The 17163-nt window shown below is 39.8% G+C and overlaps 1 protein-coding gene across 3 annotated transcripts in view; it reads left to right on the top strand.

Moving 5' to 3' along the window:
• vgll4b (vestigial-like family member 4b) overlaps nucleotides 1-17163 on the top strand; it is a 111216-nt gene that overhangs the window by 70890 nt on the left and 23163 nt on the right. For all 3 annotated transcript variants that reach the window (XM_060835516.1, XM_060835517.1, XM_060835515.1), the window contains one exon: nucleotides 735-921. In XM_060835516.1, coding sequence (XP_060691499.1) covers nucleotides 735-921 — 187 coding nt within the window. The remainder of the gene's footprint in view (nucleotides 1-734; nucleotides 922-17163) is intronic.

Below are 17163 nucleotides of genomic sequence, written 5' to 3'. Positions count from 1 at the left end.
TTAAATGTATTCAAACTGCTGCTGAACTTTTTTTCAGAAAAGTCTAGGTTTATCGGACTGTTTCTTGCCAAAGTTATGATGTCATCTTGGTTGCTATGGAGTGTGGTTAGACTGGAGGAGACAACCCAGTCAGTAAAATAGGACATTTGTTTGGTGAACTGCACTGTGGTTTCCCTTCACTGAATGCAATGGGGAAAACTATCAACAATAAATCTCTTGAATGTTCAGCACGTCTTTTTTTTTTCTGTTTTTTTTGTACTTTGAGGAAGAGGTGTGGGCCTTGTAGCAAAATTGGGTGCATGCACTTATTTTTCCCATGTAGGCAGGGTGTGAGAGTCTGTTTGGAGTTTGGTTTTTATGCCTACGTATATATACTGTAGAACATTAACAGTGTCCAATAATCTCGTAAAGTTTAGTTTGGCAAGCTGCTTTTTCCTCTGCCACAGCCCTTACTGTGCGGAAAGAAAAACAAAATTTCCCACAGCAGTACTGAGTTATATTTCTCATTGCAATAGAGCAATTAGCAAATTTTATGCAAACTGTAGTATTTTTGTCCATTTGTGATACATTTCAGAGTGTGACTTGTAAACTGTTCATTGACATGTAGTCTACATTTTTGAAGTCTTTAATATGCAAGTATATTTAACTCTTTGCAGACCTAGATTGTAGTTGCAACCTGCGATTGGAAGGATGGTGTTCAAGAAGATTAATTTTTTAAAATGTTTAATCCATAGGTGAAGCTGCACTTAGGAGTGACGGTAGGATGCAGTCAATCCCAGTGTCCTCTTCACTCACCAACCACCGCACAGGGCCTCCACCCATCAGCCCCAACAAAAGGAAGTTCAGCGGGGACCAGGGAGGAGAAGAGATGGAAAGCGAGAGTGAACATGTTTCTAAAACAAGCAGGTTATACGTTCAAGTGTAAGTATTTCTCGATTAGAAACATTCCGTGTGCTGGAAACTGAATTGTTGAGTTGCACTAACTTTCAAAAACTGGAACTAATTGGAGCGGACTAAACAGCCTCAATGTAGAACAACTTCAGTCACTATTAGTCTCTGTGTTTTTTCTGAAGCTTATCATTGAAGCTTCATTATCTGTGTGCACTTATAGTAGGTTCTTCATACTTTGCTGAGCAAAAATGTGCAAAACAGCATAGATCTAAAAAAAATCTCGTTGCTAAATAGTAGACTTGCCCAATTACTGTCTGTACATAAACTGCTGTCCATCATGTTTAAGCCAAAAAGAGGCCATATACTCAGACTCTAGATCTGTCCAGATTTTCTTTTTTTCTCCTTCCAGTTTAAAAAACAGAATTGCATGGCAATTTTTTTGTATCGAAGGAGATGGTAGAAGGATATGAAATATGTTATCCTCAGAAAAGCAAATATATACAAAAATAGTTGTGAAGGTCTGAAGGAAAATAAACCACAATACAATGGTGACTAAAGAAATTTCATTAATTTTATGTAAGAGTGTTAATGTCTGTCACACTTTGTTGCAGTTGGTAATATGACTTTACACTCACCATTACTCTTTCCTCAGCCTGTCCTAGATTTGCGTTATACCCCTGCTGTAAAACCTAATCCCTACCTCCCCAGGCCAGTCACATGACATTACTTTATGGATGATTTCACTGCTCCTTGGATGCTGCCTGAACTGCTGTGCTCTTCCAGCACCACTAATCCAGAATCTGGTTTCTAGCATCTGCAGTCATTGTTTTTACCTCATTATTTTATAGATGTTCAACTCCTTTTCTTTCAGTTTTGTACAAAGGATTTTCCCTTCCGATTTTATCAATCTGAAGTATTGTGATCCATAACACACGGTGTACAGTTCTCTTTAGTGTCATCCAACTTGTTCTCTGCTGCTGCCCCTGCACTCTACTCACCTTTTCTAGCTTTAGTAAACTCTGTAACCCAGGAGTGGGTTCTGGCAATTCATCTAGCTGACTTTAACAGCTCATCTCCAACCCTTCAGTCACTATTCGATGGGAAGGTGAGCAGAAGTGCCATGAAAACAACATCACTGCTCCTTTTTGTTTCTCTTATGCTGTCTCTTGCGTGCGCTCCCTCCCTCCCCCTCTCTCTCTGACACATCTTACCCCACCACCTCACATTTTCCTCCTCACACTTCCCCTCCAATTCTCTCACTGCCTCTCCTCTACATTACAATGTGAATAAATTAGATTTTATGTACCTAGTACAACTATTACAACCAGAATAAGTTGTTCAAAAAGAAACGTTTGTTGTACTCAAGGTACAAATTATTAGTATCTGAGAACTTGACCCAACAAACTGGAGAAAACTGGTGTTGTTTTTCTGTTCTTGAGCTCTGTCAGAATGTAGCATTCAGCTAGCCAATGAATGGAATTTTCCACACACTGTTTTATACACTGCATTTTGCAGAGGAACAAAAGCATTCAGTTTAATCCTTTCAAGGATTATGCAACAAGAGCTAATTTTTATATTTGTTTCCTGAATTTATTTGATCTGATCTCCACAACTTCCCTAGTTCCAGTTGCTTGCTCATCCTGGCCTTTTCTGCATGAATCCAGCAATTAATGGCAATTTGCCAGTGTCTCCATTATCCCTGCATTTATTTATCTGAGTGTGTTTCCACCCTGGGGTAGACCAGGGACATATACAGGAGCAATTATATTCTTTGGTGATCTTAAATAATTTCATTTGGTTAAAATGTTAATAAAACCCTTTGTTCTCATGTAAGCTCAATGGACTTGCAGCAGTGGCTCTGTGGTGATTAATGTTGCAAGCACAGCATTATTGCATTACAACATTCAAGCAGAAATAATATTAGTTGAATCTCTGATCTGTGTTGAGTTCGTCCATCTAAGTTTGACTGCTCAATTTGTGTTAGGAGCTAAATGAGGGGAAAATCAACTTCTGTTCCTACTCCAGATCACCACACTGGCTTCCTGGTCATATTTGTAGATAGTATCTGTGATGTGATGGCCCTGACAAATACCAAGGCTGAAAATGTGTTGCTGGAAAAGCGCAGCAGGTCAGGCAGCATCCAAGGAACAGGAGATTCGACGTTTCGGGCATAAGCCCTCCTTCAGGAGTGTAATGATTTGTAATAATTCCTGAAGAAGGGCTTATGCCCGAAACGTCGAATCTCCTGTTCCTTGGATGCTGCCTGACCTGCTGCGCTTTTCCAGCAACACATTTTTAGCTCTGATCTCCAGCATCTGCAGACCTCACTTTCTCCTCCCTGACAAATACCAAGCCAAATAATGGCTGCTGCATACAGTATGAGCCCTACCTCTGAAGCATAAAAAGTGAAGACTTTGTAGTAGAATAAAATGAACGGCACTTGGAAAAATAAGTTTAGCATTTACTTATGTTGCTTTCACCATGTTTAAATTTTACTTAATTTGCAGATTGCAAAAGTACCAATATTCCTTTGTAATAACAGTAAGAATGTTTGCAACACAAGTTTCGAACCATCACATGAAGGCAGAATTTTTTTTCCTGAACAACGCTATTCACTAAGCTAACTGCTTTTGCCAAATCATAATTAATAGTGAAGCAACAGCAGATTTGTTTTTGGAAGTGCAACAGCTAAAATCATTCTGAATGGGAAATTTACAAATTTTAAATACCACGGTCAATTTCTTCAAAGTCTGAGAATTTTCCACATACCTTGCGCACTTTATTGCTGCTTCCATTAACATTCAAACAAATCGAAATTCTATGTTGAATGCCTCTTATAAGCTTTCCCAATAGTTCAGCTGATGCATGTACAACCCAGTGTGGAATTGAGCCATACAGACCTTGAAGGTCTTGCGATCAATCCCAAATGTATGCAGTGTCAGCTGTTATTGAGTTATGTGGTGGTAATGGCATTTAATTGTCCTGGGTTCAATCTCCTTGGTTTAAAGCTGGAATGAAATTTGTTATTTTCAGTTGTTTTCTGGCAGGTGTTTGTATGACTGCAGATTGGATTTTAAAAAAATCATGCATGTGTGCATTGCTAGTGAGACTAGTATTTACTGTCTAACCTTAATTACTCTGGAGAAAGTGGTGGTGTTGAGCTGCCGCCTTGATCCATTGCAGTCCATATAATGGAGCTATATGTAGAGGGCTGTGAAGGAGGGTGCTCCAGGATTTTCACACAGCAACATAGCTCCCAGTAAAAATGGAATGTGGCTTGAAGGGCGGTGGTGTTCCAATCAATCTGGGGCCCTTGTCTTTTTAGAGTTCTGAAAAGTTCTGCATAAGGAGCCTTGATATGTGAACACAGTACATCTTGTAAATAGATCCCATGCTACCTTGAAGTTGTGTCGCCGTTCAGAGGTTCTGCACTTGTTGGTCATCTGACGCATTGACTTCCATTTCTGGAAATCAGTGCTGCACATAAACCTCTGGGGTCTGTGCAGTGGCAGAAACGTTGACAGGGAATGTAGGATGGTAGATGCTGCTGCCACTGTGTACTGGTGGATGGATCAAAAGTTGAAAGTGGTGCATGTGGCACTAGTCAAGCAGCTTGCACTCGTCCAGGCAGGGGGAGCATATAGCACCTCATTCCTGAATGTGCCTTTGTAGGTAGTGGACAGGCTTTGAGGATTCAGGAGGTAAATTGTTCACTGCAGAATTACCAACCTCTGACCTCTTCTTATAGCCACAGTATTTATATTTCTGGTCTTTTTCTGTTTCTGGTCATTGGTAACCCCAGGATGTTGACAGTGGGTAACGCGACTGTAATACCACTGAATATCAAGGAAGATTGGTTGAGTTCTTAAGTTGGGCATGAACATCGGCCAGCACTTGTATAACACAAATGTCACTTGCCAGTTATCAAGCCAATCCAGAAAAACGTGATATTTATGTTTGAACATTCAGCTGCCATCTAGTGGAAGGCATAAAGGCTACTGATGCCCATGAAGATATAGCCCAGCCAGAATTGAGATTGAGGGGGAGAGAAGCACTTTTATTATGGCTATCAGATAAATTTTGACTCAGCAAAAAGAAAGCTGTGAGTGAAGGTGTTACTGAATGTGATGTGTGGAGTTCCTTTCTAACTTGTCTCCTAAAGTCCTGAAGCATGAATACAAGGTGAGAGGATTTGCCACCTGATGAAGATACTACTATGCTCGAATATTCAATTAATGGATATGCAAAGCCAGTAGTATGTTGAGGTTGATTTGCACGAGGGCATTGACAATGGCTTGGTAATGGTCTGCTCCTCCAGTTTTGGAATGCAAAAGAAAATGCCTAAAATGATGGTGAAGGGCTAAAAACAATCCAGTAGTGCCTATGAAATGATTTGGTGTCTATAGGTGCAACTCTTCTTTATGAAACCGACAATTGCTGAATAGCTTGTGGTGCATAATATCTTTTAGAATGGTTGAGCTTTGCTGGTGGCAAATCTACTTCATCAAAGAAGGCAAATTCTATGCAAGATGTCGTGTGTTACTACCATAATATCTAAGAGAACTGACAGTGCCTTAGTGATAAAAGAAATGTAAACAATGTAGATTGAAATCCCTGGAGCTTCTATTAAGATGTGAGCCGCACCATTCAGACAAGGAATGTCCCAGTTCAGTCTGATACTTTGTACTGATCTCTGGAGAGTGGATGCAGGAGACTGTAGGTTCCTCTTCCCTGAGTGAACAAAACATTCTATTTTTATGTAAAAATTGGCACCCACATCAGGCACTGAACCAGATTGGTTTATCGTATGAATTTGCGTCATTATGCTGATTTGTGTCATGCTAAACATAACTTTTGAATACACTGAGCTGTATTTACAAGACGAAATCCATATCCAGTGATGGTTTGAGAAACCAAGAAGAGTGCGTTCATCACAGCAATCAGAATGCAGCAACTTCGATTTTGTTTAATCAAGTTGTATTTTTCGGTGAATTTGCAAGCATCTGAGTGTTGTATTACAAGTAGTATATCAAAGTACCCGATTGAAAACTAAGGTTGTGATTTTAAATGTTTACTAAATAGTGAGTCAGTAGTTTGTAATGCAATCCAAGGATTAGATGGTTGTAAACAGCTCAAGCTCACAGTTCAATACCATGTCTTTTTTTTTCTGGGGGCAGGATTACCTGTAACAATACCTTCCTGTTGATTGGCCAAGTGTACATGACTTTCATGTGCATTTTATGTGACCATAGTCGGAGCGTTGTCAATGATATACCACTATGGACTCTAATTAAATTTAGATCTCCAGCCCCTGTAAAATCAATACCAAACTGAACTGTCTAAAAATACACCAAAGAAAGTTGTCGTTTGCCTTTATAACAGTAAATCCAGCTGTCAGATCTTTGCTTTAATATGTAAACAATGACTGGTGGTCAGTTCCTTTTGGGCTGATACAGCTTGTCTCTTCATACTACATAGATCATCTTGTTTGGAGCTGAGAATGTTTGACCAGAGCCAGCACTGTTTGTGATTTTGATTGGTTTGTCTCTCTCTCTCAGCAGGATTTGTGGGGCAAGGGTGTGTGGTGGTGAGATCAGTTGAATGATTTGAAGTCTTTTGTTTGAAGTTGAGTGTCTTATTTTTTGTTATATTTGCATATCTCTGCTGCTTTGAGCCCTTCCATGTGCTGGTTAGCCCTCGCTGTTCACCTACTTGTGAGCCTGATGGATTGAATTTTACCAGAAAGGAGCAGTGTTGTTTTTGTCAAGTTTCAAAGAAGATTGCTCCTTGAGGTCTAGTGAGCTTTCTCATGTTGTCATCCAAAATTTGCGTCATTATGTATATATGGTACCCCTATGCTGTCCCACTTGTCTGGTGTTAACTCGATTCTCCCACTCGCCAGAGGCACAAGTACATCCCTGGCAGTGACACCGTGTTTAAAAGCCTATTTTGCAGCCGATTAAGTGCTAGCAGTCTGGAGCTGCCCTGCATGTTTTATAGATTTGCCCCACAAATGACTGCGTTCAGAAAAGATTTACAAGGATGTTGCCAGGGTTGGAGGATTTGAGCTATAAGGAGAGGCTGAACAGGCTGGAGCTGTTTTTCCCTGGAGTGTTGGAGGCTGAGGGGTGACGTTATAGAGGTTTACAAAATGAGGGGCATGGATAGGGTAAATAGGTAGTCTTTCCCCTGGGGCCGGGGCGTCCAGAACTAGAGGGCATAGGTTTAGGGTGAGAGGGGAAAGATACAAAAGAGACCTAAAGGGCAATTTTCACACAGAAGGTGGTATGTGTACAGAATGAACTGTCAGAGGATGTGGTGGAGGCTGGTACAGTTGCAAGATTTAAGAGGCTTTTGGGTGGGTTTATGAATAGGAAGGGTTTGGAGGGATATGGGCCAGGTGCTGGCAGGTGGGACTAGATTGGGTTGGGATATCTGGTCAGCATGGACAGGTTGAACCGGAGGGTCTGTTTCCATGCTGTACATCTCTATGACTATTGAGGGGAAATTGGCGTTATGATTTATGGACAGGAAACCGGAGGTCCTGCTGGATGAGATGATGCAGAGAAGGGTCGTCATCTTTCCCCAGAACTGGCCAAAGAAACCACTGTACTTGTTTCTGTCAACCTGACCCAGCTATTGAGTATGAGTTTCACTCTGGCATGGAAATTTACATCATCGTCTTTAAGCTGTATCACGCTTGCGCTATATCTGCAATTGCACCCACCTCTTACAAGGCTCCTGCTGTATCACACTCGCTGTCATATGCAACATCTTTCTTCCCTGACTCTTGCCCACCCAATTTCACCCCAGAACTACTACCTTTCCCTCACTTAGTCTCTTCCTTTATCTCATTCTAGGAGAAAACAATTCTCAATAGGACAGAGAATCGAGACAAGTGGTTGAGTTCCCAACATTCAACTTGACACCACCTACGAGCAGAGGATCTGAACTGTAACCACCTTGATTGGCAACTAGTTGTGCCCAAGTCTTGACTGACATTGGACAATGCCTCTGACTAACTGCTGGGGCTCCCTGCCTAATGCATGTCTCCCTTGACTTTGAGTAATGGCAATTTGGTTGAGGCACGTGTGTTTGCTACCTAAGTTGCGCAGTACTGCATAGGGAAGATGTCCGTCCCCTTGACTGATAACTGCTGACAACCATGTGAAGCTTATTTGAGATCATCCAAATAGGCTTAAAGTGATTGAATACGAAGAGAGTAAGCGAGAATCCCTGAAACATGTAAGTTCCAATCCATGAAATGTGTACCCTTTCCTGTGTGCAACACCGGCGTATTATGAGTAGTGTTCCCTCTAAACTGCACTGCTGTGCAGTCACTCTGTTCTGTGCATGCTGCTTGCATGTCAATTAGCATGGCAATGGATTGATTTGCTGCCAGACCTCCAACATCTGTGCAGCAGAAGAAAATATTCAAAGCAAAATTATGAGAGGTGCGGTGCTCTACAGTGCAGCATAGACATTCAGAATCACATTCTAAGTGAATCAGGGATGTACCATGAGGCTGCAGTGAGGCTGGTGTGTGTTGGATGATGATGATGATGCCCATGGCTGGGGATGTGTGGTCTTTGCCCACAGAGCATTCCCTCACATGTTGGAGCCTAGTGTCCAGAATGGATGACCAGAGGCGAGCGGTGGGTCGGAATCTCTCTAGGTAACTGCTCTGACTTTCATGATGGGAATTCTTGGCATCAAGTTTCTATCTGGCAGGTGGGAGAATGGAGAAGCTACATTAAAATGAGGTGAGCATAAGTAGGAATGGAGGTGATAATGAGTGCTAAGCCATGCAAATAGGCCTGACAGTGCTGTCGAATAAGAATGCTGTTTCGTCGTTCAACACTTGGTTGGAAAATGGGGTGTTTCAGTCAGCATCAAGAACTTCTTTTGGATGTCTCATCTGATTTTCCCAACTTTCTTGCCGTGGCTCCCATTTTTACTGTGTTCAATTATCCCGTGCTCCATGCTCCCATTCAATGTAAACTTCTTAACTGATCATTCCAGATACTGCGTTTGAACTCCATCTATAATTTGTGTTTTTATAATAAAATGATTTGAGACCCATAATGTAAGCTGGAAGAATCATGAACTTAAATAGAATCCTCAAACTACATTGTCAGCTAAACAGTCATGCTTGCGAAAGAATGTTATTCATAGGTGGATGTACTTTGAGAATTTACAAAGTATTCAGTGCTATCCAATACCACTCTACATTGCATTACATCCAATACCAGTATATTTACATTTATTATGGGGTAGTGCTATACACCTAAATATGTTTTCACTGAAATTGATGGTGTGATGTAATGAGGAATAAATGGTTCCTAGTTCTTTGAAAGCATCATTTAAAATCATCACGCTGCAATTTTATTGCATGCTTTTGTTCTCAGTGAAATTACAATAATAGCAGCATGGTGGCTTAGTGGTTAGCACTGCTGCCTCACAACACCAGGGTCCCAGGTTTGATTCCAGCCTCGGGCGACTGTGTCTGTGTGGAGTTTGCACATTCTCCCTGTGTCTGAGTGTGTTTCCTCTGGGTGCTCCGGTTTCCTCCCACAGTCCAAAGATGTGGAGGTCAGATGAATTGACCATGCTAAATTGCCCGTAGCTAAATTGCTAGGTGCAGAAGGAATTGGGTCTGAGGTGGGTTACTCTTTGGTGTGAACTGGTTGGGCTGAAGGGCATGTTTCCACACTGTAGGGAAACTAATCTAATTAAATAGCTCCCAGCTTTCTTCTTCAGTTCATAGTGTACAAACTTTTGATATGTAGTACATGAATTATCCAGCTCTTCCTAGTACACTGTGGCTGGACCTCATCAAGCACTATTGTGCCTTGCTGTCCTTGTGAAAATTGTTCACTTCTTCAGTTCACAACCCACCCCCGAGAGGCAGTGACTGTCCAGCTAAATTCATTACCAGTTCTCTATCAAATGAGACTTTCACTTTTTCACATTTTCAGAATTGAAAGACAACCCTCAGTTTCATCTCTTCACTACCATCTCCACAATCCCTCTTTGTGATAAAAATAGTCTCTAAGAGTAAGATCTTTTGTTCAGCCCTCTGTCGTGATCCTCCCCTCCCATTTCTTTCAGTCAGAAGATCCTCTCTACCATAATGTATTAATCCCATTTTTCTCCAACTTCTGACTTCTCTTCCGTCAGGTATTCTTGTTTACAAGGCTCATCTCTTGTTTTCTTAACCCTTTCCCCAATAATTGGTGGACCGCCATGATACTGACATTTTTAATGATGGTGTTAGTATAGTCTGATATTATCATTGAGTATGCTGTTGCCACCCAGATATCTGCTCATCCTTCTCATGGCTCCCTGTTTGAACACCTCCAGTTGAACAACAATAAAATAATCCTGACCAAAGAGGTGTGATAATGTTTGTAACAATACTCATGGTACAGTAAACAACTTCTCCAACTTGGCTTGCCTGTCTTTCATACATTTGATCTCAGTTGTCTCCATTATACAGTTAAGTGGGCACTTTGCACTTTTATCATTCCAGTAATAGCTAGAAAATCTCTTGCAATAGTTCATCATCTTGCCCTCAAGTTACCAGAGGAAGTGGCAGAGGCTGTTACAATTGCAACATTTAAGAGACATTTGGATGGGTATTTGAATGGAAGGATTTGGAAGGATATAGACCGGGTGCTGGCAGGTGGGACTAGATGTGGTTGGGATATCTGGTCGGCATGGACAGGTTGGACCGAAGGGTCTGTTTCCATGCTGTACGTCTCTATGACTATCTTTTTGTAACCCATTCATGCCAATATCTGATCACATGTAGGGAATTCTGCAAGCAGAATGGTGACCCAGTTCAGCAACCCTACCACCTCTTGACACCTGCACTGCTACTCGGACTATTTGGGAATTGTAAGAATTCTGAATAAACTACAATTTTCTTTGATTAAACATTTGGTCAAACATAGCTATTATCTTGTTTGTGTGGCATTCTGTCTAATTTTGAGTTTAAATTACCATCCATATCTGCTTTTTTTTTTGCTACTCAGGAGATTACACATGTCCACCCTTTCCTTAGTTTATCTGATCCTAAAATGTCAATCTACATATTGGTGTTCCCAGGCTTGAGTATTCCAATAACCCTTTAGAAGTCCTTGCAGATTTGGAGGTGATTCATCCAAAATGCTACAGCATGTATTCTGCACAAGTTCTGCTAACCATCACCTCAGTCTGATCTAGATTGGTTCCCAATTTACGAATGCTTGTGTTTTCAAATTGTCATTGTCGTGTTTGAATTTCACCAAATATTCACCCCGCTCCCCCCAACCTTTGCAGACTGCTGCAACCAAGCAATCTTTCAAGAACATGACGTTTCCCCAGCACTGGTTTCTTTCATCTACCTCCAATTCGTTTGCTCTACTCCTTCACCCATCAAGTCCTTAAGTACTGGAATTCCTGACCTCAAAGCTTCTACTTCTAAGATCCTCCACCATCCCCTCTGCTGAATGGTTACAGATTGTATAGCACTTGGAAGTCTGAATTGAGGAAAATAAAAAGCCAAAGGTTTTGAAAATACATTGAAATGTTTTTAATTAATCAAGCAGTAGACATTGGAAACTGCTGAAGTGGTATGGGCTAATATTTCTAACTTCAAATGTGCCATACCACTTTCTAATTTTGATTTGTGGAAAATATCAAAATGTTCCCAGAGTTTTAGGCTACATCTGATTAAAATTTATGTTGCTGAAAAATTGCATCATTTTCAGAGATGACTATTCATACAAGTTACTGATACATTAAATGAGAACAGTAATAAGATTTGTGTTTGCTTGTACATATATCTGTGCATGTATAAAAAAATCTGTGTATATCTGTTAAAAAATAACATTGAAATGTGTGTGCATGCAAATACACGAAACTTTATTTTCTTTCTGTTCCTGTGACCATGAATAGCATCATGTTGAAACAGATTTCTACTTATTCCTGACTAGACAAAATGATCATAGCACAATGTCGACAGTGCCAATATGCATTCCTGATCACTACTTACAGTTCTTAGCTTTAGAGCTTAACTGAAGTAGTCTACATTCCTTGCATTCCAGTGCAATTTACAATGTAGTGTGTTCAGATCTTTAATGTTTAGTAAGTCCTTGATGAATAGTCACTTTTTTTTGTTGCAGATAGCATCGTTCTATTTTGTTTTCTTTAATAAGAAACGTGTGAATAGCTTTTTTGTTGAAATGAGGATCCATATCTAATTTAGAAAACAGCCTTTCCAACCTGATCAAAATTTTTAGTAATGTATCAATTCAGTCAAATGCAGAAAGCATGACGTGGTGTCCAGTTGTTGAGAGTTTACTCCACTGCTCCTGGACCTGGGAGCTGCACTATTCCAAATGATTTCAGATGTAATCTGAAGTATTTCTGCAATGATGTGTGTCACCCTTTGCTCATTTGCATGAAGTCTGTCTGCTGCAGCCTCGACACTGTAATCTCCCTCCATCTTTCCCTTTGTTTTGTGGTGAATCAACACTCTATATGCCATTGTGACTTTTTGACCTGTCTATTGTGTCTGTCTCGATGGAACACTGTTGACTGGTGTTGTAGGTCACTGGGGAAAATTCAAGGAAGAGGAAGAAATTTCCTGTTTGTGAGTTTAAACAGCTAGTGATTGTGTATTTTGGTTTTCTGTGGGATTAAAATTTACTGTAGCTATTTCATTTATTCTTTTAGACTTATTATTCCATAAAGCACGCAAAGTAAGGTTATATTCTAAACTGCAGATGAGTTCAAGATTGATACAGAAAATTTGAGTGTTTCCTTCAAAGTGAAGGTGATAGTGGAAATTTTAGCATGAAACCTTTCTATCCAAAGTAACAAAATGTCTCGATTTGAACAAAACCTGAGTACAGGGAAAAAGGCCTGTAGACTTGAGGGGAAGAATTTGAAAGATTGCATACGCTTGAATAAAATTAGCAGCCCCATTCATAACAATCATCTGTTTCCTTTTATGGTACAATATAGTAACACAACAAGATTTATTCATGGCTTACAAGTGGGTGGTGACGTAATGCAATACATTTTCTGGCACTGGAGTAGGTAAGAACAATGGAAGTCTGCAACTGGCTTGGTTGACAAAACAGGATGATGTCCTCTGATCGTAAAATGTTGTTAACAAAGCAAGTTGGACATGTACTAATTTACCTGATCAGTTACCTTCCTAGCTTTTGATTATATTCATCCTGATTTTATTTTGTCCATTTGTATCAGTTGTTACAGAGCAAGCTGACTTTGATTACTGATTCATTTTGTCAAGTTATAATTTCTCTGTACCAAAACTCCCTAGTCGCAAGAACCAAAACAGTGATGTTAAAAATGTACAGTGTAGCAAAGGTGACATTATATCCATGTGCTTAGTCACTAGCTGAATGCTTTTGATAACTTTTAACGACAGTATTGTTCGAAAGTTTCACCAATTCGGGATCTCAGTAAATATGAAATGAGACGTGGTTCTTTTCTGTCATCCCCAAGAAGTGATAGTGCTTGCTATATGCAGCAGTGAGCAAACCTGTAACACAAACTTGTTGCCACTTGGATTGTTCTCAGTGCATTGATCTCCTGGGGCTTTTCAGAAATTCCCATTAGTTGCAACGTGAGAGTTGTGGTTTTGTGCAGGTCACAAAGCAAGAGAACTGGGATTTTTCTTTTGTCTGCATGCCATTTTGTATTTCACAGCTTTCTGGTATATTTCCAGTCTACAGGCAGGTACTGTGCTAATGAAACTGTGGAGTGATTTAGTCGTCGTTTCTGAAATCAATCCCAGTTGGAATGCAGCATACTATATAAGACCTTAAGTCCATTTATTCGCTCATATCTGGCTGGCCAAGAAGTAAACTTGTTTATTAGTCAGATAAAAATGACCTATTCTTGTTTCAAGAGGAAGCTGCACCTTGTTTTGGGTTCGTATTGTGATATATTTTTCACAAAGTCAGCCAAAATTAATGTCTTACATCAGACTGTATAGAGGATCACAATCATGTTCAAATAGCTATATTTAAGATAAAGAAAAACGGAAACACCCCTGCAATTTAATGCCAGTAAAAACGGATGGTATATAATTACTTCCAGAGTTTGTTCTTTCCTTGAAACCTCCTAAGCTCTGACAGAATGCAGCTTTCAGTAAAGTCCTGGCTTTCATAACTCATTTTGGCCCATACACTAAAAGCTGGTTTGTGTAAACCATTGCAAACTTGTGGATATGATCCAAAACCAGATAACCTGCAGAAAATCCACAAGCTTCATTAGGTGCAGAATGTGAATGGAAGCATAGCTTTTCTAAACAAAACTTTGCTTTCATATATTTGAAGTTATTAGTGCAAAGCTATGTTTTCATTTTTTTGTATAGTAGCACTGTTTAATCTACTTTTAACTAATAAGATATGTCACAGAGTCACTGGATAGGTTTGATCAGCTGAAGAAGGTCTACTTTTACAATGTCATTCTATGCCTGTCCTAGTCTCTGCTCCTCTGCTGTAACTCTGAAGAATGCCTTTGTTTTGATCTGGATATGACAATTTCAGTATTGTCCTGACTGCCTTTCATCCTCTCTAAACTTGAACTCCTCCAAAACTGTACTGATTAACTTGCATCAATTCCCATTCACCACTGCACTTACCAACTTGCAATGATTCCCCCAGCATGCCCTTTTTAAAAAGACATTCTGGTCCTTGTTATCAAATCTTTCCATGACTTGTACTTTCCCTATTTCTATTACCTCATACGACCTTCCACCACCTCCACTCCTCCAGTTCTAACCACCTGTGCACCTAGATTTGCATTGTTACACGTTGAGAATTGTGCCTTCAAATGCTTGCCTTACAGAGTGGAATTCCCTCCTTAATCGTCTCCTATCCATCTCTTTTGTCATCTAAACCCTTCCTTAAGCCCTACATCTATAAGTTTATAAATGACTGCGTAAGACATTTTTGATTTGGCTCTGTCTAAATTTATTTGATAATCGCTCCTCTAAAGCGCCTTAGGACGTTTGACTTTTTTGTCACATGACCAGAGCACTTTTTTTAATATATATTTTTACTGTGAATTTGAAGTTCTTGAGCTATTTAGGTTTGTTGAGCAAGCCAGTGGAATTTTTTTTTAGATTAGATTACTTACAGTGTGGAAACAGGCCCTTTGGCCCAACAAGTCCACACCGACCCGCCGAAGCGCAACCCACCCATACCCCTTACCTAACACTTCGGGCAATTTAGCATGGCCAATTCACCTGACCCGCACATCTTTGGACTGTGGGAGGAAACCGGAGCACCCGGAGGAAACCCACGCAGACACGGGGAGAATGTGCAAACTCCACACAGTCAGTCGCCTGAGGCGGGAATTGAACCCAGGTCTCTTCTGGATCTTACTAATTTTCCACTTGGCAAATCCCATACATTCAGTGAGCACAAGTATGTAAGACTTTGATTTCCAGTTTGTATTGCATTGTACAACTGTATATATTGAACTTCAGTGAAGTTAATGATCAGTCCTATGAATGTCCTACTCATGATATTGGCTGCTTCTTCATCAAAGGTCCGTTCAAGCTTGATGTGTTCTACAAGTTGAACTACTTTGATTGGGGATTAAGAATTCATGTTACTTATGTCGAGTAGCCATGTAACTTGGTAAACTTGCTTCAAATTTAGAGCTTTGTTTTAAAAGCAAAGCATACTAAAACCTGATTTAATTTGTTAAAAATCTCTCAACACTAGATTTTAGTCCAACAGGTTTACTTGGAAGCACTAACTGATTTATAATGTCAGTTCATGGCAAGGGTGAATTTAATATGAATCCATCTCTGGCACAAAATTGATGGCTTAAAGAAGAACAGATTGTTTGCTCTTAGTTCAAGCTGATTCTCAGAAATACATAGCATTCAAATGAAATTTCATTATCTAAACAAGAATTATTTAAGCAATATGTATCTAGTTCAGATGAGACTCCGACATCGTGTTCAGTGTCTTGATCATGTTCTAATGACAAGGATATTGGGAACCTTTGAAGTAAAAGGCTATATCCTCTAAGAAGGCAACTTGAAATCCTCTTTCAACATTAATGTGAGAGAAAATGTACATTCTATCACACTCACCCACAATCAATATTATCTTCCATGAACCTTTCTCCAAGTATGTTGATTATGGTATGGTTCTGTTCCACGATTACTGACCACTTGTTTTTTTGATGTTCAAAAGAATTACGTGATGGTGATTTGCTGGTGAGGATCAGCATGACCGGCCTTACCTTATTGTCTGAAGATACAAATATTTTATTATTGTATGTAAAGCTTGGAGCATTGACTAACATTCACATCCATTGTCCAAAGACTTTTAAAGTCTAAGTGTAGTGCCTGACCATTGCATTGGCAACATTGGCACAGACTATAGATTGATGCCAGGATCTCCCTTGTCTTTATGGTTGATAATTGGGAAATTTGTGAAGCAGCGGAGAAGTGAATCCTCTTTGAAGTTATTTTCCAACATTTAGTGTAGTGAATCATTCATTACATTGCTAAACATTAAGAGATAACTTTTCACTGTCTTTTGGTTTAAGCCATCATAAATATTCAATAAACTATCAGAATAGCATTGATTTTCTTGCTTGTGAGCAGTCTACTTGCACTTTGAAATCATTCTTGTTGTGCAGGGCAAATAGGATTGACCCTAATATGCCGGAGATATAAATATTCTTCATCTGAGAGTAATTGTGAAACATTGAAAAAAAATTGCAAGGTTATTTTAAATTCAAGTTTGTCTAATTCACCATATGTGTGAAAGGTACTCTTCCAGGACAGAATAACATGAGAATTTGACTGTTATCTTTCTGCCAGGTTTTTACTTGAGGAAATTTCCCCTCCCTCTTCTCATGGTCAGACTCGGTGAATCTTCTTGTGATCAGAATCCTCTGTTTTGTCTCACTTTTCCAGATTTCATTTTTTTTTCAAAAAAATAAGCTTCTGTGAAAGAGAATATATGAATTACATAAATTGTATTTTAAAACATTAAGCAAAGGGCTTGGGATGACCTGTGCATGTGGGTTTCTTGTTTGTCGGCTGGAGCCATTTTCTCATTTTCACAGTTCAACTGAAAACAAAGGCCTCCTTATCCTTTCACTGAGCTGTGTTCACAAGCGCTGACATCAGCCTTCCCCAGCAGGCAAATGTGCTGCATTAAGAGTCTACAGGGGAGTTGGGAAGCTTGACAGAAATCCTTTCTCATGACATTTATATTGATC

Source organism: Hemiscyllium ocellatum, chromosome 14 (genome assembly GCF_020745735.1).
Source record: "Hemiscyllium ocellatum isolate sHemOce1 chromosome 14, sHemOce1.pat.X.cur, whole genome shotgun sequence".
In the NCBI taxonomy this organism is placed as follows: domain Eukaryota; kingdom Metazoa; phylum Chordata; class Chondrichthyes; order Orectolobiformes; family Hemiscylliidae; genus Hemiscyllium; species Hemiscyllium ocellatum.
This window is presented reverse-complemented; position numbering and strand designations above follow the sequence as displayed.